The sequence below is a fragment of the Eschrichtius robustus genome, chromosome X (assembly GCF_028021215.1).
Source record: "Eschrichtius robustus isolate mEscRob2 chromosome X, mEscRob2.pri, whole genome shotgun sequence".
NCBI classification, from domain to species: Eukaryota; Metazoa; Chordata; class Mammalia; order Artiodactyla; family Eschrichtiidae; genus Eschrichtius; species Eschrichtius robustus.
In genome coordinates, this window is record NC_090845.1 from 113,569,518 (window position 1) to 113,597,141 (window position 27,624).

Sequence of the window (27,624 nt, forward strand, 5' to 3'; positions counted from 1 at the left end):
TCTTCATTTGAAATGGTCTTGAATTGCTCTGCAACGTTGAGGTTGGAGAACAAAGCAAATTTTTTTTTATAGAGAACCATGGGGTCATATTTGGGAACCTCAAAACAAATCCTAGTCTATAGGACAGGACAATACGTCCATTTGGCAGATTGTGAATATTGTAGAAGTTATCCAATAGTCATTTTCACATAGCCAAACTTGTTTAGTAGATACCAGAATGCATGTCCAGTGGTGGTATTAAATACTTTTATAAAGTTCATAAAGGCAAGGTCAAGGGCGTTCATAAAGGCAAGGTCAAGGGCGTTCCTTCTCTATCCAGTATCTGAAATTTATCACTGAAACCACAGTACGACAAAAAACCACATTGTGATCCCACTGATCAGTGTTCTTCAGAAGCTGGTACAAAGGATTCTGGTGACAGTATCTTGCTTACCACTCTAGTGACCATTCTGTTCATATCAGTGAGCTTCTTTACCATTCTTGTCAAAGGCATTTATGATAGTGGCATTTTTTTAAACAAATTTTGTGATGCATGCACACTTTGGTTTTAGAATTTTTTTTAACAAATTTATTTTATTTATTTATTTTTGGCTGCATTGGGTCTTTGTTGCTGCACACGGGCTTTCTCTAGTTGTGGCAAGCGGGGGCTACTCTTTGTTGTGGTGCCCGTACTTCTCATTGCGGTGGCTTCTCTTGTTGCAGAGCACCGGCTCTAGGCGCATGGGCTTCAGTAGTTGTGGCTCACGGGCTTAGTTGCTCCATGACATGTGGGATCTTCCTGGACCAGGGCTCGAATCCATGTCCCCTGCATTGGCAGGCGGATTCTTAACCACTGCACCACCAGGGAAGTCCCGATAGTGACATTTTTGAAAATGTGCTGTTTCCTCGATCCTCTGTATGTTAAGGAAAAGGTGATGGGATGGTAATAGCTAGTATATGTCTACCATTTCTTGAGTACCCACTATTGTATCAGGCACTGTGCTAGGTTCTTTACATATGATATTGCTAATCCTCCTGGTAATTTTATGAAATGAATATTATTGTCCCTATTTTACAGATCAGAAAACAGAGGCTTAGAGAGGCTAAACAACTCATCTAAGGTCCCACAGCTGGTGAATGACAGAAGCCAGATTCAAATCCCAGACTGTCTGGCTCCAAACCTCACCTTTATTAAGTACTCTGTTCTTCACAAGGCTTCCTCCTTGACAGTAGAAATTATGTTGAGAAAATGACTGAAAAATATTTCTGCCGATTGTCTCCATGGTGTTCACTCTGGGTTTATTAGAAGAAACTGTCACTCTTAAGGCTCTGGTTTTATATACAGCCAGATAATTTCTTTAGCTCCACGTAAAAGTTGTTGTAAAGTGGAAGCTGGAGAATAACTTGGGATTCTTGCATGTACCCAAAGTAAATTCTTGGAACGGGAATGGACTCAGGACAGTTAGAGGTCAGGGAGGGGGGGGAAAACCTAACAACTTAGATGTCCAAGAAGAAGTGTTTGGCAGAATATTGTATAGTACATTCATAAATGGAATACTAAGCGGTCATTATGAACAATTTTGTAATATATATTTGATGACATGGAAATATGCTTCTAATATATTGCTCAGTGAAAAAAAAGGCAAGCAAGAAGACAGAGTGATCCCACTTTTGCAAAAAGAAAGAAATTATTTACATAAGTAGATTTCCACAAAGGAAAAGTCTGGAAGGTTCCACTCTAAATGTTAACAGTAGTTACAGCAAGGTGGTGGGATTATGTGTGACTTTTTTCTTATTTTTGCTTTTCTAATCCTAATTTTCCTCCATGAAGGTATTCATGCTTATATAATAAATAACATATATATATATATATATATATATATATATATATATATATATATATAACCGAATCACTTTGCTGTACACCTGAAACTAACACAATATTGTAAATCAATTATACTTCAATTAAAAATACAGATAAAAATAACGTTTTCACAAGTGAATCAAAAAATATTGCTCAAAACTAGACAGGTTGAAATAATCCCTAACAGAAGGAGTAGGAGCTAGTAGACAGGGTAAGTCAAAAAAAGGAACTATTTCATACTGAAGAGACAATGCAGTTATTTCATGTGTAACGTAACAGAAGAAATATAAATTACTGTGCTGTTTACATTAATGTTACCTGGTTAAGGAACTGTTTTTTGGTGGGTTTTTTTGACATAATCATTTTAAGTAGCGTGTAAAAGAATTTTTTTTACTTCTAAAAGTTATCACACAAAACCTAGCTCAGGAAAAAGTTATAGCCGGATTTTTAAAATACTTCCCACCCTGAAATTCTACACACACCATGCAAGCCCTAAAACATGAAACACATGCTAAGTAATCTGAATTGGATTTGCTAAAACCAAATGGTGAATATTATTAGAGGCAGAATAGCCAATTATTACCAGCTTGGGCTCTAGAGTTGGAAAGACTTGGAGTTCAAATTCTACCAAATTATTTAACCTCTCTAAGCCTCAGATTTGCAGCTGTAAAATGGATATAATACCTGACTCAAAGTGGCTTTATGAGGACTTAATGTAAAAGTATACGTAAAACATTTAGTATGGTCTTGGCATGTAATATGCATTCAATGGATGGTAGTTAACAAAAAGAAAAGCAGGGTGATGCTTTGAGCTTCAGACTGAGCCAAGGAAGAAGCCAGGATATGAGAAAGTCCAGAACTAAAGTCCTAAACTAAATTGGGGATAAGGCAGAATTCTTGTTTGCCAAGTGATTTTCTCTGTTTGTTATCATTTATTAGGGTCAGCAATTTGGTGCAATTATACTTCCTCGAAGGTAAGTTATGAAAAAGGCAGTAAGTGAGGGAGAAGAGGGTCAGGACACCTCCCTGCTTAGAATATGACCTCCCTGAGGACAGGGACCATATCTGATTCATCTTTGCTTAAAGGCTACATGAAATGAGGTGGAGGGAAGGGGGTCCAGGGGCTGGCTCCCCAGTGGCATTGTGTCTTCCACCCTCCACATACACCCTTCAGGTGTTATGCTGCCCTCTGTGGTTTCTCCCACTTTTCCTCTTTTAATTTTGCCCTAGGTGTCCATTTTGGACAGATTTCATATTCATAATAATATATTTATAGAACACTTTTCAAGGCTCTTTTACAGCTTACCCACTCTGTGTTAAACAGTACATCAAGGACTATGATGACTTGCAGAGAAAATGGATTAGGCTTGTCTAGAGCCTAGACCAGTGGTCTCAAACATTAACACACCAGCATCACCTGGAGGGCTTGTTGAACACAGATGGCTGGACCCACTCCCAGACTTTCAGAATCGATAGGTTTGGGGTGTGGCTAGGAATTTGCCTTTCTAACAAGTTCCCAGGTGATGACCTAGAACAGAGCTCAGCAAACTTTTTCTGTAAAGGACCAGATAGTGAATATTTCAGGCTTTGTGGGCCAAAAGGTCTTTGTTATAATCATTAAACTCTGCTGCTATAGCATGAAAGCAGCCATAGACAATAGGTAAATCGTGAGCATGGCTGGGGTCCAATAAAACTTTATTTATGGACACTGAAATTTGAATTTCATGTGATGACATATTATTCCTTTTTTGACTTTTTCAACAATTAAAAAATATAAAAACAATTCTTAGGTCGAGGTCATACAAAAATGGGCATCAAGCTGTGTTTGCTGAACCCTACCAGAAAGAGAACTCATTATCTAAGGAAGATAAAACAAACACAAGTGGAAAAAAGAGGCATAACAAAGCAATAAACATGTGAGTAGGTGTTTAACCTTGATAGTAATCAGGGAAATGCAAATTAAAACCACAATAAGATACTGCTACACATCCACTACAATGGCTAAAATTTTTGAAAGATTAACAATACCAAGAGTTGGGATGAGAAGCAATGGGGACTCTCATGTAGTGCGGGTGAGAGTGTAAATTGTATAACCACTTTGGAAACCAGTTTGGCATTATTTACCAGCGCTGAACACACATGTACCCTATCATGGTAGAGAAATGGAGATGTGCCACCCAGATTCTCCTTCAAGAAAGGACATTCTGTGCAGATATGGGGAATGCCATCAACAGATAGCTTCCAGCTGCCAGCTCCTTGAAGGTCTGCCTTAGCTGCAGAGAGTTGCTTTGCCCAGGGTCATGCTCTTCCTAAGATGAATGAGCAAGGCAAGAGTGTCAATGAGCCAGGCCTGACACAGAGCACACTGATGGGCACTACTTGTTCTGAAGCTCCATACCAAGTTGGCTCAAGCTTTGTCAGACTTGTGTCACAGTTCACCTTCTCCCTCGGCCCAACCCTCCTTCCTCTGCCTTTCTTTCATGGGTGTTGGTCCTAATAAACATCTTGTACTCAATACCCCATCTCAGGTTTTGCTTCTGGAGAGCCCAACCTATGACACCTTTGACCCAGTAATTCCACTAGGATAATATACCCTAGAGAAAATCATTCTTATGTACACCAAAATCTATGTACAAGAATATTCATAGCAACTTTTGTTTATAATAGCCAAATGCTGGAAACCACCCAAATGTCCATCAGCAGGGGAATGAATGTGATGTATTCACATGATGAAATATTATACATCAATGAAAATGGCAGCAATACATATCTACATGCATGACACAATATTGAGAGAAATAAGCAAGATATAAAAGAGTGCCTACTATATGATGCCATCCATTAAAAGTTCAAAAATAGGCAGAAGTATTTATGGCTGCATTCATAATTGACAAAACTATAAAGAAAAGTAAATAAATGATTACCACAGAAGTCAAGATAGTAATGTCCAGTATGATCTTCAAAAATTTTAATAACTGGTATGACTCAAATCCAATCGGATAGAAGCTTTTATACCTCATGAGAGTATGCTGGCTCAACACCAACACTGATTTAATTCTGGGTGGTGGAAGAAGGGGTGGTCAGAGAGAGAGGCACCTGGTTTGGAGGTGTCTTCCAAAATGCTAACAATGTTTGGTTTCTTGACCTGGCTAGAGGTTACATGGGCATTCACTTGGTAGTAATTTGTTAAACTGTACATACGTATTTTATGCACATTAAAAGCAGGAAAAAATAGACATACTATAGGAAAATATAAATGCTTTATAAACATTTACTTTAAAAAGTATAACTGTAAAGCACTGAGGAGATGGTGGGGGAGTGAAGATAAGAATGAAAAATGGGGCTTCCCTGGTGGCGCAGTGGTTGAGAATCTGCCTGCTAGTGCAGGGGACACGGGTTCGAGCCCTGGTCTGGGAAGATCCCACATGCCGCGGAGCGACTAGGCCCGTGAGCCACAACTACTGAGCCTGCGCGTCTGGAGCCTGTGCTCCGCAACGGGAGAGGCCGCGATAGTGAGAGGCCCGCGCACCGCGATGAAGAGTGGCCCCCGCTTGCCGCAACTAGAGAAAGCCCTCGCACAGAAACGAAGACCCAACACAGCCAAAAATTTTTTTAAAATTAATTAATTAATTAATTTAAAAAAAAAAAGAATGAAAGAATGATCAGAGCTCATCGTGTGCTAGCTCACTGTGTGCTTATTTGTTCTGTAACAATATGATACAAAACAGACCTTGAGAAATTCCAAGACATTCTGTAAGAGGTACAGAGAGAGAACCACTGTTGTTCAGAAGGAGCATTCTTTTCCAGCTGAGAGGTAACAGGAGGAAAGCTTCAAAGAAGAAGGATTATTTGAGGTGAGCATTGAAAAATAGTGACGATTCCAGCAGGTACAGCTGCAAAGTAGGTTTGGGGGAAAGACAGCTTTAATGAGACGTAAGGAAGAATGAATCACATGTGATGAAGAAATTAGTCAAATTGATGAGAGCAGCATTTCCCAACTTGTTTTGCTGCTTAGCATCCTTCGATGTTAGAAAATTTAGGAAATTCTGAATCATACATTATTTTCTGCAAGAGATACCTATATTGAATAACTACTGTGCTAGGTGCTAGGTATACAGCCATAGCAAGACAGACACCGTCATGGAGTTTACACCGACTATATCGGGACTTAATTTCTTTCTACAGGCACCATTCTTCCTGAGAGCAGAAAACAATCTAGACTCATCCATGTAAACTCAGTCAATTCGATGTTGTTTTTGTGTGTGTGTCATTTCATATTTAAACTCGGTCAGATTTAGGAGTACCCTCCCTCCCTCCTTCATGACCCTCACGTTGACTTTGAACTCCAGAGTTTATGTAAGACTGAAATAGCAGTGGTGGGGAGAAGGTGTCCACTTCTTAGGCTCTTGATATATTCTGCACTGGCCTTCCCTGAGATGTACAGTCACCCTGTCATCCATTCCTGCTGCCATCTGTGAAGGTGGCCAACTCTGCCTCAGGGCTCTAATCGCCCCGGTTCCTACTGCCGCCCAACGCTGCTTCCCCTTGTCATAACCACAAGACTCCAGCTTCTAAGTTTTCTTTTCCTGCTTGCCTCCTTCTTCTCAGTTCTGAGGCTCTTAGGATGGACGGATAGAGTGAGTAACATAACACGTCTTGCCCAGCAAGTATTCTTCCCAAATCTTTCTCTCTTACACCCTGGACCGAGACATAAAACAATAACCTAAAAACCAAGAGTATGTTCTGCCCTTCTTTTGTGACATCGGCATTGGAATTGAGACCAGCCTCATGTGTCACGTCCTGCCTCAAAAGGTCACAGGGTTGAGGTTAGAAGAGAGCTTGGGTAATCTTTATAGATCACCCCTTGGATCCATCAGAGTATAGATTAAATGCCGCAAATAGATAAAAACTGCATTCAAGACTTGGTTGGAATCCTTGAATTTTGTGCTTTAAAAAAAATATCAGCTTGCTTATTACTTTAATAATTTTTGTGTTTAACCTCCAAATGATGATATTAGAGAGATGGTTTTACTTTGCAGAGGTAAATTTTTGTTTAATTTTTATTCCTGATAAACGAAAAACTGAGTTGAATTCAGTCATAACTCTATTTTCTCTTTTAGGGTTTTCAAATTACTAGAGAAATCTTTATGTGCTATGTAAGAATTTTGATCAGATAAATGCAGCTTATGGGCCTGATGAGTATCATCTTGAGAATTTGTAGAATTTTAATCATTTTTACGGTCTGTATTTCAACATCAGCATCCCTTTGATTCTTTGCGGATATATGTCAAACAGCTTATGACCAGTAAAAAATAATTTAACACTCTATAAAGGTCAAGACTGAGATGGCAAGTTAGAAGTATTCAGCTGGATGATCAAAAGAGTACCTGAGTCATGAGCACACCCATCTGACTGCCACTAGCCACTGCACTTGTTCAGTTCCTAAGGGAAATGCTGGGTAGAGCATAACGTTTGTGAAGAGTAGACTTGGGAGGTAAATCTGGAAAGATTTGTTCAGGACAGAATCCTTTTTAATAATTTTTAATTCCAATTTCTGAGGGAAAGTAGGCCTGGGTGCTGCCAGACCTGGCTATGGGATTAGTGAAGCAGAAAGGAGATCCTGGTCAAGCAGAATGAAATAGGGGAGGAGGGTGAAGGGAATTAAGAAACTAACCAGGGCATGGGAGATCCCTGGTGGCCTAGTGGTTAGGATTCCGCACTTTCACTGCCATGGCCCGGGTTCAGTCCCTGGTCAGGGAACTGAGATGCGTGGCCAAAAGAAAAAAGAAAAAAAAGAAACTAACCAGGGCAGGAATAAAGTAGCTAAGGGAAGGTGAGATGTAGAGGGGAGGAGGAGGGTCTTCAGGGCCTCCTCCGCCTGCTGTGCCTGTCCCCTTCACATGAGTCTTTCTCACCCCAAATTCCATAAGGAATGAAAAGTATAAATGGAAATATATAAATACAAATGAGCTCTTCGTTATGCTGCTCTGCATGGAAAGCAATATCTATGTTGGATCTGTGTATATGAAAAGGAAGGCTTTTCAACTACTGGGGATTTAAAAATCAATGAATCATTTATGCCTCGGCTCGGCCTGCCTTCCAGCCTCTGGCTGCTGACTCACCTACTCGAATCTTCCTCCCCAGCCTCATCTGTGTTAGGCAGGCCTGTTTTTACCTTTGCAGGCCCTACGCTCTCTTACTGGTGAAGGCTTCAGCCAACATCATATTAAAATGCATCCCCGTCCTGCATTAAAAATTTATATTTTTGCTATAAATTTTTGAAAGGGCTTTTGTAATTTCGCTCTTGAAATTATTTGTCCATGCATAACTAATTTAATTTATAATGGCTGTGATTTCTCCATAATCATTATGCATACTTGGAAATTGGAAGTGAGAAGATCCAACCAAAAAATTATTTTCAAAGGCAATAGATTTTTTAATAAATTTACAATTAATAAACTTGATAAAATGTTATATTTTGTGTCCATTTAATTGAATTGTTATTTTTGAGTTTTTCATTTTTTTTAGTATTTTATAGTCTGTTTTTAAGATCTCACTTTCTAATTTTGTCTCCAGAAAGTCTGTAAGTCCTAAGCACTTAGTTATAGTTGTTTAATGGATAAAAGACAGGCACCGAACACCCATTTACTCATTTGTGTGTTTCGAGGGGGTGGTTGTGGTGATGGTGAGTGGTGAGACTTGGGCTTTCTTGAAGGTAGAGTTTCATTTATTTGAATTTTGTTCAATGACCATTTAACTCTTTGCATTGGATGCCTCTTGTATGTAAATACAAGTATAGGACATAAGATCTTTATTCAGTTAGGCAAAATGCCATTTGATGACGATAAGTGAGAATGATCAGAGCTATACCTTAAGGAATTTACTATAGAATTGACAAAATTTGAGTTATTGGATGTTAGAGATGAAGGAGAAGCAGGGTTCCCAGATAAACCTGAAGTTTATACAACAATTTGCTGCAGGAGCAGGCCTAGGGAAATGATGAAATTAGTCAAGCTTGCCTTCATCCCCCTCTGCTGGCCCTAGGCTGAGTAGATACAAATCTTTACTCAACTTTGACTCCAGGGTCAGCTATTTCAATATATCCTAAACACCACTTCAGACTCCCTCACCCCATGACCTTCTGCTCTGCCTGCTATACTAATTCCCAAACTTAATGTACCATCTTGGGATATTTTCCCTACTCCTGCTTTCCATCTGCCAAGCATTGCCAGAGACAGTTACAGACTCATGCTGATTTGGACCACTATGGAAATCCACACCATCTGCCTCCAACTGGGCTCTCTCTGTCGCTCTAAAACCTTTATTAACTTTTCTGGATTCGCTATCACTCTCCACCAGTAACTGTTCCCTCCTCCTCTGCCTTGTTCAAGTTCCTAAACCCTCTACTCTCAACTTCAATTTCATTGGAAATTTCATCAGATTAAATGTGGTCATTCAGGTAGAGCAGTTACCACAGTGCCTGGCACATAGAGGGTTCTAAATAAAACACGTACTGTTATGACTGTTAATATTGAATGAATGCCATAATGTGTTGGATTAAAAGCTCAGGCTTTGGAGTCAGACAAACCTAAGTTTGAATCCTGATACTGCCATCTACTAGCTAATGAGCAAGTTGCTAAACCTCTCTGAGTCTGGGTTTTCTTATCTTGAAAATGGAAACAATAATATTACGACTTTAAAGGGATTTAGTGATAATTAAGTAAAAGTACTTATGTGAAACCATGAGAAGGGTATCTGTCACATGAGTACAGTGTTAAGCCACCAGGATTATTATTGCTGTTATTACTGTTAATACATCCACTTATTACTCTTTTTTTTCTTTTTCTTTGAGAAAATCATCATCTCCCTTGTGAGAGACCACAGTTTTTAATGTCCTCACCTCCTCGGTATATTTCCATTTCTTCACAGCTTCTTATTCTTTTTTTTTTTAAGATTTATTTAATTTATTTATTTTTTTATTGGCTGCGTTGGGTCTTCGTTGCTGCGCACGGGCTTTCTCTAGTTGCGGTGAGCGGGGGCTACTCTTCGCTGCAGTGCGCGGTCTTCTCATTGCGGTGGCTTCTCTTGTTGCGGAGCACCGGCTCTAGGTGCGTGGGCTCAGTAGTTGTGGCTCGCGGGCTCTAGAGCACAGGCTCAGTAGTTGCTCCGCGGCATGTGGGATCTTCCTGGCCCAGGGCTCGAACCCGTGTCCCCTGAATTGGCAGGTGGATTCTTAACCACTGCACCACCAGGGAAGTCTTTTTTTTTTTTTTTGCCAAGAGGCTTGTGGGATCCTATTTCCCCAACCAGGGATTGAACCCATGCCCTCGGCAGCAAAAGTGGGGAGTCCCAACCATGGACCACCAGGGAATTCCTGACAACCTCTTATTCTTTACAATAAATATTTGAGTACACCACTGTCTGCTGGGCACTGTTTTAGGTGCTGGGATACTGGAGCCTTGGAGGAAGAAATCTCTCTTCTCTAAGGTCAATCCCTCTATCTGCACCTTGGATCCTTGTCCCTCCCAATCACCAAGGGATTTTTCTTGCAACCTTTCTGCCTCCCTCTTCTAGTATCTTAAATGTCCCCCTCTTCGTTGGCTCCTTTGCTTTAAAGAGGCTTCATGTTTTGTCAAGAATTTCTGTTCAACCCTTCTAACTAATTTAATTAAAATTGTATTTTGTTCCTTTTTATTTCCAAACTTCTTCAATACGTGGTCTCTCGTCTCCGTTTCCTCAGGATATCATCTCTCCTCAATTCCCTGTAACCTTGTTGCTACCCTCTTACTGACCACTTATCAAAACCACTTATTTTGTGGTCTCTAGTGAACTCCTTGACACATCCAAAGAAAGTCTCTCAATCTTCATTTTCCGTGTCCTGTTTTCAGCATTTGACACTGCTAACTCTCACCTCCATATTAATTCTTTATTTTTCGTTTTCATTGATTGCGAACATTTTCAAATGTAGGAAAGTACATGGAATAACATAACCAGTGTATGTACCCTCCACCCAGTTCTATCAAATCTGGCCAGATCCACTTTCAGATTGTGTTTAAAGAAATAAATATTTCAGATATAGTTGATATTTCTTGTATGCCCCTCCCCAGCTTCAATCCTCTCCCTCTCTTGAATTTGGTGATGATCCTGCCCTTTCATGTTTTATATATTATTACTATTGTATGTATGTAGCCATAAGCAACAGGTAATATTTTCAGACTTTATATACTGTACATGTTTTGTAATTTTCTCTTTATGCTCAACATTATATTTTTGAGATTTTACTCTGTTCATACATGTAGCTTGAGCTATTCATTTTAATTTCCAAATAGTATTCAACTTCATGAATACCATGATTTATTTATTCATTTACCTACTGATGGACATTTAATTTGCTTCCTTTTTTTTTTTTTTTTTTGAGATTACCAATCATGCTGCAATGAGCATTCTTTTACATGTCTCCTTGTGCACAAAGGTTAGAATTTTGCCCAGGTCTGTAGCTAGAAATGGAATTTCTGGGTTGAAGGGTATTGCCTATACAACTTTATTATACAATGTCAAATGGCTCTTCATAGCAGTTCTACCAACCTATACTCCTTATAGCAGTGATCAGAGTTCTATGTGTTCTACATTCTCAACAGCACTTGGTATTGTCTGAATTTTTACATTTTTGTCAAAGCAATGATTGTTTCATAGTATCTCATGGCTTGAATTTTTTAAAATTTTTACTGGGGTATAATTGATTTACAATGTTGTGTTAGTTTCAGGTGTATAGCAAAGTGAATCTATTATACAAATACATAAATCCACTCTTTTTTAGATTCTTTTCCCATATAGGCCATTACAGGGTATTGAGTAGAGTCCCCTGTGCTATACAGTAGGTCCTTTTTAGTTATCTCTTTCATATATAGTAGTGTGTATGTGTCAATCCCAATCTTCCAATTTATCCCTCCTCCCTTTACCCACTGGTAACCACAAGTTTATTTTCTACATCCGTAACTCTATTTCGGTTTTGTAGATAAGTTCATTTGTAGCCTTTTTTTTAGATTCCACATATAAGCGATATCATATGATATTTGTCTTTCTCTGTGTGACTTACTTCACTCAGTAGGAGAATCTCTAGGTCCATCCGTGTTGCTGCAATGGCTTGAATTTTTAATTTCCCTGAGTAGTAATGAGGTGAAGCACCCTTTCATGTCCTTTTGGCCCATTTGGGTTTCCTTGACTATGAATTGCTTATTCATATATCTTGTCAGTTTTTCTACTAGGTTTCTTTCCTTTTTTTCTCACTGATTTGTAGGGGTTCTTATACATTCTAGATACGAATTCATTCATTCATTTAATCATGGGACTTCCCTGGTGGTCCAGTGGTTAAGACTTCACCTTCCAATGCAGGGGGTGCGGGTTCGATCCCTGGTCGGGGAACTAGGATCCCATGTGCCTTGTGGCCAAAAAGCCAAAACATTTAATCAATATTTTTCTAGCATCTACTTTGTTCCAGGAATGGTTCTAGGCACTGGGAATGCAGGAATGATCCAAACAGATAAAAATCCCTGCCCTCATGGAACTTACATTCTAGTAGGGGAAGGTAAACAATAAACACAATTGATAAGTAAAATAGATAGAATAATGGATAATGATAAATCCTCTGGAGAAAAAATTAATAGGGAAGAGGGATAGGGAGCATGTGTGTATGGGAGTGGGAAAGGAAATTGTTGAACTGCAATTTTAAGTAAAGTTCTCTAGGAAGACCTCACTGAGAAAGTGAGTTTTGAGCAAAGACCTGAAGAAGGTAAGAGTGCAGGCAGAGTGAACAGCAAGTGCAAAGGCCCTGAGGCAAGAGTGTGCCTGGCAAGTCCTAGGAATAGCACGGAGCAGTGTTTCATTAAGCAGAGTGACTTGGAGAGAGTGGTGGGAGAGGAAGTCAGAGAGGTGATGACAGCTAGAGTGTAGAACCTCATAGATTATCCTTTGTTAGTTATATGCATTGAAAACATATTTTCCCAGTCTGTGGCTTGTCTTTTAAGTTGTTTATGTTATCTCGAAGTGCGTACATTTTGAAATTTAATGTAGTTAAATGTGTCAATCAATTCCCTTATTGTTTGTGCTTTTTAGTGTCTTAAGTAATCATTCTCATTCCCTATTCCAAGGTTATAATGATATTCTCCTATTTTCTTCTGAAAGTTGTAAAGATTTGCTTTTCACATTTAGATCTTTATTCCACCAGATATTGATTTTTTTTTCTCTATGGTGTGAGATAGGGATCTAATTTTATAATTTTCCATGTCGATTATCAATAGTTCCAGCACCATTTAGCGGATAATCCATTTTCCCTCACTGATTTGAAATGTCAAATATGCTGCATAACAACTTTCCATATACGTGTAGATCTGTTTTGGGACTCTGTATTTGGTTCCATCGGTCTGTCTACCTCCATACCACACTGTCTTAATTACTATAGGTTTAAATCAGTCTTGAAATATAGGTCATGGTAGATTCTTGAGCAAATGAATAACACAATTGAAACATTACTCTGGGAAGAATATTCTTATGACTGTCAACAGAGTAAAATGGTCAAAGGTGATATCACAAGGGCTTACACTAAAGTGATGGCAGTGTGAATGGCGAGAAAACAAGGAACCTAAAAGTAATTCCAAAGAACATATTAACAAGATTTGTTGGCTGATTGGCTACAGAGCAATTAGGAGAGAGGAAGCAAGCATATGGCTTTGAAATTTCAAGCCTGGGTCACTGTGTGAAATAACGATGAGTTAGTTTTGTCATCCAAAGCTTTGATAACAATGGGTTATATGAGGCAAGGGATCTGGGCCAGAGATATGTATTTGGTCCTTGCCTGCTTAGAGGTGACCTAGAGGGGGACCAAAGAAAGCAAAGGTCTGAGCTTTGGGGATTTTCCCTATTTAGGTGGTGGAAGGAAGAAGTAGGGGGGACATCTGAGAGGTATGATAATCAGTACGGTGCATTCTATTAACCATAACAAGGATTTTTTGAATGGATGACGTAGGTCCTAGTGGCCCCAACACCTCTGACTTCCCTCATTGGTATGACTGTGCTTTGTTTCTATGGCAATCTTCAAAGTCACCAGAGCAAGTCTGTTGTCACAGGCAGCATTGAAAGCGTATCCCTTGCTGGATGTGGGGGAGACGCCCCCGGTCCGACGGGTCTCTCCCTGCAGTTCCGCAGGTTGGCCGCAGGGGGCGGAATCTGCGGCGGCCTGGAAAACTGGCGGGGGCGGGAGGCGCCGCTCTCTCTCGGGTCAGGCTCCCGGCTCCCGGCTCCCGGCTCCCGGCTCCCGGCTCCCGGCTCCCCGCGCCCGGCTCCCCGCGCCCGGCTCCCCGCGCCCGGCACCCCGTGCCCGGCACGGAGCCGTTTCTCTAAGGACGCGCAGCCGAGGCGAGGGGGTGTGAGGACGCGGGAGGCAGTGTCGTCGGATCCGCCCGCAGTCCGCAGCCCCGCCGAGCCTGGAAGCTGCCGGGATGGAGCCGCCGCTCCCGGTTGGAGTCCAGCCCCTTGCCGTATCCGCCTGAGAGAAGGGGGGAGGGGAGGCCGCGTGGGGCGGGGGCGGGGGTCCGCGGGACTGCGGATCGCGGCGGAGGGGCGGCTAGGGGGCGGTCAGGACCCGAGGCCGAGCTGAGCGGGGGAGGGGGGCCGGCGCGGGAGGCGCTGTCTCCGACCCTGGGGAGGGAGGGTGGGCTGAGGGGCGGGAGCCTCCCTCCACCCCACACCGCGGGTCCCCTTCCGGGCAGCGCTTCTAGAAGAGACCCTTGACTAGCGCCTGCATACTATCGAGGGTATGGAGATGAAGGGTCCTGTCCGGGAGCCCTGCGCCCTAACCCTAGTCCAGAGGAACGGGCAGTATGAGTAAGTAACCACCTGATACCCACAGAGGAGGGGAGCCTCCCATTACCTCCCAACCCCAAACCGCGACAAGCCACCCACCCTCCTCCCACTGAGGCCGCGCAGGCAACAGGTTCGGGCCCAGGTGTGACGTGCCAGTGCTCTAACCACCGAGCTTTGTCCTCAGCTTCCAAGCCGGTGGATTGATTGCTCCTGTCCGCGTGGCTCAGTGGAAGGACTCAATGGGCGGGGAAGCAGGAAGCCTGGGTTCTTAGTTCCTGCCCCTGCAACTGACATGGGTTGTGTAATCCTGGGCTAGTCAATAAAGCTTTCTGGGCCTTAGTGTCCTCATCAGTTTAATAAAAACATTAACTGCTTTAATTTATAGCCTTTGGAGTTTTAACTGGGAGAATAATAAATGCGAAAGTGCTTTACAAAAAGTGTAAGTACTGTAGAAACGCTTCATTGTTAACCTTACAGAGGTGCCTTTTCTTAACCTCATTCAGCTGGTTCCTCCAGTCTCACCACCCCCTTATTCCATGTGCTTGGAGGCATATTCATTAATTCAGTAATGGTTTTGTGTAGGCCAGTAACTGCCTCACTTATTGACTTGACAGTTAGAAAAAGTAATGAAATGTGTAGAAATGTAAAGGACATTTGACATTTCATCAGGGTGTGTTACCTTCCACCCTGCCTTGCACATAGGAGCTCAGTAAAGACTGTTGACTGATTGATCAAAAGATTTTGATAAGCCATCACTATACTGCTGATCTCCCTTGCCACTAATGCCTCATCTAAAGTATCCCTGATGACCATCACATATCATAGGTAGGTCCCTATCGCCGTGTGCCCAAGCCACCTCCCCTGGTTGTTCACTGGTTTCTTGACATCAGTGAAGAATTGTTGATCGCTGAAAATTTTTTAATTGTTGATCATTTAAATCCTGCCATCCCCCAACATTGGATTCTGCTTAAAAACAATTTTTCTCAGTCCCTGCTTTTAGATTGTCCAGACTCAATCTTTATCTGTGCTGTCCAGTTTACAGAGAAGAAATTCACACTGGCCTAGCCTGCCCTTTTCTGAGGCTCTTGGCGTCACTCTCAACTGGACGTCAACTGGTTCTATGGAGGTAGCTCTTCCCTAGATCCTGCTTGGTCAGTTCTGTTGAAGTGATAAATTCATTTTATTTTTCCCAGATTTCATCAAACCCTGGAAGACCAGTTTAATGAAAGTAAAGTAAATTCAACAGAAAAGTGAATTGAAAAGTGGAACACCACTGCCACTTCCAAAGGCAAGAATAGGGTGGGAAGATGTAAGCCTTGGGCAAATCAGTAAATTTTTTGCGCCTCGGTTTCCTCTTCTTAAAAACAAAATTATAAGGATTAAATAAAATAGCTACATTCTTGAGATGACCACATCCCAGGATCTGGTCCCTTGGTTTGGTAGGTTTGGAACTCTATTCAGCTGATAAGGGAGTGAGCAGCTGGCCTTGAGGTAAATGCCTTATTCTATCTGGTCTCTTGTACTGGAAGAACTTTCAAACTTGCAGTGGTAGCTCTCCTGATTATTTGTGTCCTCCCCATAAAGAAATCAAATTCTGTATTCCAGTTCTGTAAAAGTTAAGGGTATAGCACAACTAACACTCAGTGGCTTGATGTGTATCAGGTACTCTTCTAAGCATTTCATGAATTAGTTCATTTAACCCTCATGTGAGGGTTACTGTGAAATTGTAATATCATCATCATCATCCCCCTTTTCTAGATATAGAAGTTGAGGTACAGAGAGGTTAAGTCATTTGTCTGAGTCATTACATTGTCTGAGAAGTTTCTTTTGAAATCATTTATTGGAGACACCTGATACTGTCAAACCATATATATATATATGTATATATATAACCCTCAAATCCTTGTCTCTTGGGTGCCTTCTCTGACTTGAGTGTCCAGAACTTTTTTACTTTGGGCCTTTTTATCCTAGAACTTGAAGCCTATTGCATTCTTTAGTTCTGTAGTTCCTGCTATCAACCATAGGAGAAATTTACTTGAGAGACTAAAATTACAATTAAAGGTAAGGCTTTTTTGCACACAAGGAATCAAACACTAACATTCATTTTTTCAAGGCAAATGGATTATGATGCCACCTGTTGTTTCATCTTTAACCTTCCTTGAACAAATCAAAGTATTTCCTAGGGATAATGCTGGGTCTGCATTCACAATTTTTTACTCTTTTCTGTTTCCAACTACCAAATTCTGATTTCCATTTTTTTGCCATATACCTATTATTTTTCACCTTTCTGTGTTGAAAGGAATGATTAGATTTAGGTAGAATTTTTATTCTTATTCTTAGCCCTACTCTCTTGTTACAATTTATTTAGTGACTAACATGTAGTAGATGTTAAATAAATATTTGTGGAATTGACTTAAATTCCCAGTTTATGTTTTGTGATGGGTTGTTTTGGGGGGAGGTTGCATTTCTTTTTAAAATTGAGAAATAATTGATGTATAACATTGTATTAGTTTCAGGTGTATAACATAATTACTTGATATTTGTATATATTGTGAAATGATCACCACAATAATTCTTGTTAACATTCATCACCACACATAGTTAACAATTTTTTTCTTGTGATGAGAACGTTTTTTTTAATAAATTTATTTATTTATTTATTTATATCTTTGACTGCATTGGGTCTTCGTTGCTGCGCACAGGCTTTCTCTAGTTGCGGCGAGCGGGGGCTACTCTTCATTGTGGTGCGCAGGCTTCTCATTGCGGTGGCTTCGCTTGTTGTAGAGCATGGGCTCTAGGCACGCAGGCTTTAGTAGTTGTGGCACATGGGCTCAGTAGTTGTGGCACACGGGCTTAGTTGCTCCGCGGCATGTGGGATCTTCCTGGCCCAGGGCTCGAACCCGTGTCCCCTGCATTGGAAGGCGGATTCTTGACCACTGAGCCACCAGGGCAGCCCTGTTGTGATGAGAACTTTTAAGATTTACTCTCTTTTTTTTTAAATAGATCTTTATTGGAGTATAATTGCTTCACGATACCATGTTAGCTTCTGTTGCACAACAAAGCGAATCAGCCATATGCATACATATGTCCCCATAGCCCCTCCCTGTTGAGCCTCCCTCCCATCCCCCCTACCCCACCCCTCTAGGTCATCGCAAAGCACCGGAGCCGATCTCCCTGTGCTATGCTGCTGGTTCCCACCAGCCAACTATTTTACGTTGGGTAGTGTATGTATATCGATGATACTCTCACTTCGCCCCAGCTTCGCCCTCCCACCCCGTGTCCTCAAGTCCATTTTCTATGTCTACCTCTTTATTCCTGTCCTGCAACTAGGTCCATAAGATTTATTCTCTTAAAAACTTTTAAATATACAGTACACTGTTATTAAGTATAGTCATCACGCTGTACATTACATCCCCATGACTTATCTATTTTATAACTGGAAATTTGTACCTTTTGACCCCCTTCACCCATTTCATCCCCCCCACCCCCTGCCTCTGACAACCACCAATCTGTTCTCTGTGTCTATGAGTTCAGTATTTTTGGTTTTTGTTTTTCGATTTCACACATAAGTGAGATCATATGGTATTTATCTTTCTCTGTCTGACTTATTTCACTTAGCATAATGCCCTCAAGGTCCATCCATGTCATTGTCTGTTTTGTGATGGTTTTTAACAATACAATCCAGTTGAATCTTTACTGCTGATGTTCAACACCATTTCTGTACTATGTTACTTGGGAATTATATTGGTTTGTGTTCATTTTCCTCAAAGTAAGCTCTTCCTCCTTGACCCTTGCTTTGTCAGTCTTATCTACTTTCTGGTCTCCATCTGGGTTTATAGGATTCTCTGCTTGACTCATGAACTTTGCAGTTTGAAAAGGGCCTGCCCCATATTCTTGTAGTCATCTTAAAATATTAAACCCCTGCAAATTAGGCAAGCAGGATCAGAGCAGAAAGACAGCATTAATACTTTTATTTCCCTTAGTCCTGTCTAAGCAGTTCCTTTCCCCAAGTTAACTCCTTCAAAGTTAACACATTTGAAAAAAATTTCAAAAAGCTAAAACGATAAGCCTCCCCAAAAGACAACAAAATGGAAATCAAACCTTTCAGAACAATGACTTCTAATATCACATGTTGAACAGGTGTATTTAGAAATTCATCTCTGTTTATAGCTTAATTAAATGTTTGTTTATTCAACCAATATTTATTGAGCATCTATTAAGTAGGTGACAAAACTGAATATGATAGGGTCTTTGCTTTCAAGGAGCTCAAATCTGAGGGAAATAAATGTAACTATAACAGAGTGTGTTAAGGTGCTCTATTTGAGGGGCAGGCAAAGGGCATGAGGCCAAGTTTCACAGAGGAGGTGATAGTTGAGCTAGGTCTCAGGAAGAAAAGAAGAGTGTTCCTGGCAAAAAGAACCACCTGAAGAGTGATTTGGGGGGAAGGTAGGAGATGTTCAGAATGGCCATTTACCAGTAGGTTATACCTTGACTGTGGGCCACTAAGAATAAGTAGTAAATGAAAATTAGTATTTCAGGAGTACATAGGAATTTAGAAATCTTGCATTTCATACTGGGGGGCCAAGTTCAGTCATGCTTACCAGAAGTACTAGCATGAAATTAGAAACCATGGTAAAAACACAAGGGATGTAAAGGCAATCTGGTTGTGATATCTGCTACCTTATTGGTCACTGGGATTATTTTGACTGATTCAGCTGGCTGGGCACCTCCTCTTACTTCTCCATGAACCTGTATATTTGTTTGAAGAGATAGAATCATTCTTTGATAAAAGCCATGGGAATATAACCAGAAAGCTAATTGATGAAATTTATAATACATTTATTCAACAAACTTGAGTGACTACTATGTGCCAGGTACTGTACTAGGTGCTAGAAATACTGTGGTGAAAAGACAGCCATAGTCCCTGCCCTCATGGACTTCACACCTAGCTATTAGTTCTTCTCTCTGGTATGCGTAATCTGAAGGTGTGTGCACTGTAATTCATGCTCTTAAGTTTGTAAACTGTTTTTAGGACATAGACTATTTTATGTTCTCTATGGCATAGAATTGTGGGTATTCAGATACTGATCACCACTAATATGCTTTTAGACCTAAAGCAATATCTATCATGATGCTCAGATCTAGGGAACAAGATACAGCAAGTCTAATAAATACAGACTAGATTTGTATACAACACAGCAATGTATTTTGTTGTCAAATGTTTGAGTTTTTCAGTAGCTATTCGTTGATGCATTCTTCTGTTTCCTAGGCTAATAATCCGGTTGCACAAGAAGGAACAGCATGTTCAAGATATCATTCCTATAAATAGCCACTTTAGATGTGTTCAAGGTACTAGCTTTAATTGCTTAGCTAGTTTTATAATGTTTTTCCTTGGTCATTATTGCTTTGTGTAATACCATACATATTTAAATTTGTCACTGCACATAAAATGAAATGTATTACACTTTGTGCAAAAAGATAACATTACTAATCTACCATTGAGAAGATGATAAATGCTTTGTTTAAGAGCCCTGAAGGATTATATTGAAATATATATATTCTTACCTGCTACCCTGGCTGGGGTTAGAGATGTATGTAGTCTGTTACCTATGTAGGTAGTCCTTTATGCTGATGAACCTATATGTGGATTTAAATCACATTCTTGGGTTTAACTGATACACTGCTCATTGTAAAGTATCAAGGTCACTTGAATTCACATGCGTTCAGCACTTTCTCCCCACACTATGTGAAATTAAAACATTTGGCAACAAGCCTTGCCAGATTGTAATACCTTACACTCAATTGTGCTGATTCTCAAACCTTTGCATTGGTGAATCATAAGAAAATCGACTCTGGGGAGGAAATATTTGGCTTCCTGCCTTCAAATTTGGGGAAAGAGAACAGAAAATCTGTTGTTTCATCTGCTACAATGAGACTCAAAAATTGGGAGGTTTGTGTAGGAGGTGTTGCTTCTGTCATTTCACATTGCTCTAGAAAGGAAATTGATTATTAGAGAACAAGTGCATTGTGTTGCCAGTGGGTTCATTGCCTTCATCAGACAGGCATTCTGTGTCAGCTGTAGCTTCTTGGAAAACTGGAATCCTACCTTGCATGGCTTCTTTCTTAAACTACATTCAACTTTTTTTTATCACAAAACTAATATATATATACTGTAAAAAGTTTGGAAAGAACAGAAAATTATAAAGGAAATAAGTAAATTCACATCCTTCAGAGATAAACACCTAACATTTTCCTTTTTTCTACACCTGTAACTTTTAGGGTAGGTGGGACTCATACTGTATGTAGTTTTTTGTCTGTTCCACATGCCATCATATTATAAGTGCTTTTACATGCTATTAATAGCTGTATACTATTCCATTTTATGAATGGCCTATATTGTAGTTATTCCCTGTGTTTGACATTCGGGTTATTTTTTGTTAGTATAAATAAGTAATGAATCTTCCTGCATGTCTCTTATTTCCTTAGGATTTATCTCTGTAAGTAGAAATACTAAGTGGGCATGACTTTTTAAGAGAGCATGTATTAAGAATTAAAAATACCCACAGTGAATAGAATCCACATTGTATAGAAGAATGAAGTCTTTTATTTAGCCATTTAGCCTGCCCTGTGTGAGAGAGACATATTGAACGAGGCACCTGCGTGCTATAGTAAGTTACTGTGGTCACCTCACTTTTCATAGTGTAGTACCCTTTGTTACATGCTCAGCCCTTTAAGGAGGAGAAAAGCCAAAGAACATGACGTTAGTATCCTATTAACTCTATACCTTTTTGTGCTATCAGTACTTCTAGAGTCTTGTTTACCCTGTTTCTCTTCGTCTTATTTTTAATAAGAAATAGATGGCAGGTTGCTAGATTGGAATCTAGGAAAATATGTGTGCACACACACAGTAGTTCCCCATGACAAAAGGAACGGTTACCTCCTTGAGTTTTCACATCCTTTGTTTCCCAACCTGTACATCTATTCTGAAAAGTCTCTAAGTACTTCGGTTTTAAAGAATTAAAGTTATCACATAGCAGTTGTGAACATGTAATACCTATGCCCTGATGCACTGTTGTCCCTTGCTTCATTCATCATGCTAGTAAAAGTATCGAGACTATTCTCTACTATTAGACGACTTAGGTAATTATCAGTTGCTTCTGTTGCACCTGTGTAATGGAGCCAACTATACAGTCCAGGCTAGTGAGAGAGGACTAGAAAAGGCTGAGCCTACTCCATTTGGCCAAACGAATCCCAAGGAGTCAGTACCCAGAGTTTAACTAGCCAGGAGGGTCTGGCAGGTGCCGTTGGCCAAATCCAGGGACGTCAGAGAGGAAGAGATGGGTTGGGTCTAGACACTGGAGGTAAGGAAGGAAGTCCAGGTGAGCCATAGAGAGAAAAGAGAACTCTGAACTTGGAGACTGTGCTTTGGCCCGTTTTATACTTCCTTGTTGGGTGTGGTAAGCCGTGGATCCACAAGTGTTAGTGGTAGACTGAAGGTAAAGAACTTCAAGTATTCTCTGCTCCTATATGGGACAGGGGTGGAGGTAATGAGGTCCCTGGGAAAGTTTCAGAGACTAGATTTGAGTTAAGAAGGTAATTCACCTTTAGGCCTTTGGGGTCACTTTCTTGGCTTTTTATAAGAATTACCTAAGTGATACAGTTAGATTACATTAAATTAGTGTGTTATAGTTGAGGGCAATTAAACACCTTCACTTGGATTCACATGTTATATTCCCTACTATGGTCATTGCTTGATTTGCTTTGAGGCATTCCATGTGGTTACTTGTTAATTTTTCTTTCAGTTGAATGGCTCATAGTCTTTAGAACGTAGTGCTATTAAAATCCCCTTTGAAAAATGCTAAGCAAAAAAGCAAAGGATTTTTTTCATGTGTTCTAAAACCTAGGAGTGGTGATTGAGAGAAGTAGTTATTTAGTTAGGTGTATACCTCTTTGGGTTGTAATGAATGGTTTTCTCTTCCCTGATTCTGTTCTTTCTTCTTTTCCTTCAGAAGCGGAAGAAACTCTTTTGATTGACATAGCCTCCAACAGTGAGTATCTTTCTGAATGGAGTTGATTTTCATTCAACAAATATTTACTTGAATACCCACTGTATTTAAGACACCTTTTTTGCACAACTTTTATCTTACCATTTTATCCTGCATTCTCCATTTTCTTAAGGCAGCCATACAAATTAGCATTACCTCCCAAAAACATTTAGCCTAAGCTTAAGAAAAAGCAGGTGGCTGGCAAGAATCTTTAAAAAGTTGAAAGTATGATCTGCTTTTCTAATGCTGAACTTCTTTGAACTACCAGTATTGTTGCTATCAGTTAAGTCATTGCTGTGGAACTGAAAATTGTAGGAAGGGCCAGAAAGTGTTTAAAGCACATAAGGTTTATGAGTGTTTTTTTTTAACTGCTGTTATGTTTTAAGCTTTTCTCCCCTCATCCGTTTTTTATTTTTGCATTTTAAATCATAATGTTTTCCTTTGTTTGTTATATTATTTGGGGAGACTACAGAGTCCCTCTTGTACCAGGGATACCTTTTTTTTTCTTAAAATAATTTTGGTCTTTTATTTAAGCCCGTCCTCTCAAGGCATTTCTTTATCAGCGAGAACATGGTCTTCCTTCTCACTCTTTCTGTTCTCTCATTTTTATCTGTTTGAAGCAAATCATCACTGACTTTCTGTGCAAGCTGTTCTCCATTTATCATCTAAAATTGTACTCTGATAACATGGGGAGGAGAAAATGGGCACTTGAAAGCTACTGTATCTACTCTGTGTTTGCTGTGGGAAAGAGTATATGACCACATGAATCTAAATCAAATGGGTTACCTTATCTCTTGGCTGAGTCCTTGGATGAGTGGGGCTTGGCCCTTAGCTTGGGACTATCAGTTTATACATAATTTTGCTTAGACACAGTCCCTGTCCTTGGCACTATTATTTTGTATTGCAAAGTTTAGATAGACTTTTTCTGGTTTGGGTTTTATTAATTCTTTCTTTTGGTCATAGATTTTGGAAGTCTTAAGGGTTGATCCTGAAAGGCTGAGCACTTCCAGCTTCTAGCTTCTACTGCAGATATCCAAGAGAGCAAATAACTTAATAGCTATGTCTTATTGTACAGAAAGAGCAGAAGGCAAGAACAACACTAATAAAGCAAAATTTGAGCAAAGTTTGTTCAGCAGTGACTGACATTGCTGCTGAAATCTGCTGAAATTAGATACCTAAATGTCCTGTTCTTAGTGTGGAAATAGGTATTTGATCCAAAGCTGAAAAGTTAAACTGAGCTGTGCCTTTTCTCTTACAAACACCTAATTTATAGCATTCGTTTTGTTGGTCTCTCCTACAAAGAAATTAACCATGTGTTGCTCTGTCCAGAGTTCAAGTCACTGGATCATATGGGAAGTAGTTAAGTAACCACTTGAATAAAATCCTTCGTTATTTCTGCCCATTTATTAATATTTGCACTGAAACTAGATTTTTATCTTGATCCTTAGGCTTCATATATAAACCTTTAGAGTACACAGTATGTTGCTGGAGGGAGACCTTGGGTTTGTTAAGCAGGCCTGATTTTACTGTAACTGTGTATTTTCCCACTGTCTGGATGTTAGTATTAAACATTTAAAAAAATTTTTTCTGATTATACAGGTAATACATCCTCATTATGTACAATTTGGAAAATTCAGAAAAGCTTGAAGTATCAAATTAAAATTATGCTCCTGCAACTTAGAGATCACCACTGTAATTAACATTTTCATGTATCTCCTTCCAGTCTTTTATTTATATTTTTACATAATTGGAATCCTCATATGTAGTTTTTATCCTGCATTTTCATTTAACATTATATTGTGACCTTTTCCCATGTCATTTAAAATTATTTAAAAACATGGTTTGTTTGTTTTTTTTAGTATTAGTTGTTTTATTTGTTTGTTTGTTTGGTTTTTTATGCTGCAGGTTCTTATTAGTCATCAATTTTATACACATCAGTGTATACATGTCAATCCCAATCGCCCAATTCAGCACACCACCACCCCACCCCACCATGGTTTTCCCCCCTTGGTGTCCATACGTCCGTTCTCTGCCTCTGTGTCTCAACTTCTGCCCTGCAAACCAGCTCATCCGTACCATTTTTCTAGGTTCCACATACATGCGTTAGTATATGATATTTGTTTTTCTCTTTCTGACTTACTTCACTCTGTATGACAGTCTCTAGATCCGTCCACGTCTCAACAAATGACTCAATTTCGTTCCTTTTTATGGCTTAGTAATATTCCATTGTATACATGTACCACATCTTCTTTATCCATTCGTCTGTCGATGGGCATTTAGGTTGCTTCCATGACCTGGCTGTTGTAAATTGTGCTGCAATGAACATTGGGGTGCATGTGTCTTTTTCAATTATGGTTTTCTCTGGGTATATGCCCAGCAGTGGGATTGCTGGATCATATGGTAATTCTATTTTTAGTTTTTTAAGGAACCTCCATACTGTTCTCCACAGTGGCTGTATCAGTTTACATTCCCACCAACAGTGCAAGAGGGTTCCCTTTTCTCCGCACCCTCTCCAGCATTTGCTGTTTGTAGATTTTCTGATGATGCCCATTCTAACTGGTGTGAGGTGATACCTCATTGTAGTTTTGATTTGCATTTCTCTAATAATTAGTGATGTTGAGCAGCTTTCCATGTGCTTCTTGGCCATCTGTATGTCTCCTTTGGAGAAATGTCTATTTAGGTCTTCTGTCCATTTTGGATTGGGTTGTTTGTTTCTTTAATATTGAACTGCATGAGCTGTTTATATATTTTGGAGATTAATCCTTTGTCCGTTGATTCGTTTGCAAATATTTCCTCCCATTCTGACGGTTGTCTTTTCGTCTTGTTTATGGTTTCCTTTGCTGTGCAAAAGCTTTTAAGTTTCATTAGGTCCCATTTGTTTATTTTTGTTTGTATTTCCATTACTCTAGGAGGTGGATCAAAAACGATCTTGCTGCGATTTATGTCAAAGAGTGTTCTTCCTATGTTTTCCTCTAAGAGTTTTATAGTGTCCGGTCTTACATTTAGGTCTCTAATCCATTTTGAGTTTATTTTTGTGTATGGTGTTAGGGAGTGTTCTAATTTCATTCTTTTACCTGTAGCTGTCCAGTTTTCCCAGCACCCCTTACTGAAGAGACTGTCTTTTCTCCATTGTATATCCTTGCCTCCTTTGTCATAGATTAGTTGACCATAGGTGTGTGGATTTACCTCTGGGCTTCCTATCCTGTTCCATTGATCTATATTTCTGTTTTTGTGCCAGTACCATATTGTCTTGATTACTGTAACTTTGTAGTATAGTCTGAAGTCAGGGAGTCTGATTTCTCCAGCTCTGTTTTTTTCCCTCAAGACTGCTTTGGCTATTCGGGATCTTTTGTGTCTCCATACAAATTTTAAGATGATTTGTTCTAGTTCTGTAAAAAATGCCATTGGTAATTTGATAGGGATTGCATTGAATCTGTAGATTGCTTTGGGTAGTATAGTCATTTTCACAATATTGATTCTTCCAATCCAAGAACATGGTATATCTCTCCATCTGTTGGTATCTTTAATTTCTTTCATCAGTGTCTTACAGTTTTCTGCATACAGGTCTTTTGTCTCCCTAGGTAGGTTTGCTTCTAGGTGTTTTATTCTTTTTGTTGCAGTGGTAAATGGGAGTGTTTCCTTAATTTCTCCTTCAGATTTTTCATCATTAGTGTATAGGAATGCAAGAGATTTCTGTGCATTAATTTTGTATCCTGCGACTTTACCAAATTCATAGATTAGCTCTAGTAGTTTTCTGGTGGCATTTTAGGATATTCTCTATGTATAGTATCATGTCATCAGCAGAGAGTGACAGTTTTACTTCTTCTTTTCCAATTTGTATTCCTTTTATTTCTTTTTCTTCTCTGATTGCCGTGGCTAGGACTTCCAAAACCATGTTGAATAATAGTGGTGAGAGTGGACATCCTTGTCTCGTTCCTGATCTTAGAGGAAATGCTTTCAATTTTTCACCATTGAGAATGAAGTTTGCTGTGGGTTTGTCGTATATGGCCTTTATTATGTTGAGGTAGGTTCCCTCTATGCCCACTTTCTGGAGAGTTTTTATCATAAGTGGGTGTTGAATTTTGTCAAAAGCTTTTTCTGCATCTATTGAGATGATCATATGGTTTTTATTCTTCAGTGTGTTAATATGGTGTATCACATTGATTGATTTGCGTATATTGAAGAATCCTTGCATCCCTGGGATAAATCCCACTTGATTGTGGTGTATGATCCTTTTAATGTGTTGTTGGATTCTGTTTGCTAGTATTTTGTTGAGGATTTTTGCATCTATATTCATCAGTGATATTGGTGTGTAATTTTCTTTTTTTGTAGTATCTTTGTCTGGTATCAGGGTGATGGTGGCCTCATAGAATGAGTTTGGGAGTGTCCCTTCCTCTGCAATTTTTTGGAAGAGTTTGAGAAGGATGGGTGTTAGCTCTTCTCTAAATGTTTGATAGAATTCATCTGTGAAGCCATCTGGTCCTGGACTTTTGTTTGTTGGAAGATTCTCAATCACAGGTTCAATTTCATTACTTGTGATTGGTCTGCTCATATTTTCTGTTTCTTCCTGGTTCAGTCTTGGATGGTTATACCTTTCTAAGAATTTGTCCATTTCTTCCAGGTTATCCATTTTATTGGCATAGCGTTGCTTGTAGCAGTCTCTTAGGATGCTTTGTATTTCTGCGGTGTCTGTTGTAACTTCTCCTTTTTTATTTCTAATTTTATTGATTTGAGTCCTCTCCCTCTTTTTCTTGATGAGTCTGGCTAATGGTTTATCAATTTTGTTTATCTTCTCAAAGAACCAGCTTTTAGTTTTATTGATCTTTGCTATTGTTTTCTTTGTTTCTATTTCATTTATTTCTGCTCTGATCTTTATGA

General features: G+C 39.6%; 1 protein-coding gene across 4 annotated transcripts in view; it reads left to right on the forward strand.

The window, feature by feature from the left end:
- Window positions 1–14,241: 14,241 nt before the first annotated feature.
- OCRL (OCRL inositol polyphosphate-5-phosphatase) overlaps window positions 14,242–27,624 on the forward strand; it is a 55,371-nt gene continuing 41,988 nt past the window's right edge. For 3 of the 4 annotated variants that reach the window (XM_068533060.1, XM_068533062.1, XM_068533063.1), the window contains exons 1-4: window positions 14,242–14,376; window positions 14,643–14,722; window positions 19,971–20,050; window positions 22,711–22,749. In XM_068533060.1, the coding sequence (XP_068389161.1) occupies window positions 14,338–14,376; window positions 14,643–14,722; window positions 19,971–20,050; window positions 22,711–22,749 (238 nt within the window). In that variant the 5' untranslated portion in view covers window positions 14,242–14,337. The remainder of the gene's footprint in view (window positions 14,377–14,642; window positions 14,723–19,970; window positions 20,051–22,710; window positions 22,750–27,624) is intronic. The other variant, XM_068533061.1, reaches the window with a different exon arrangement.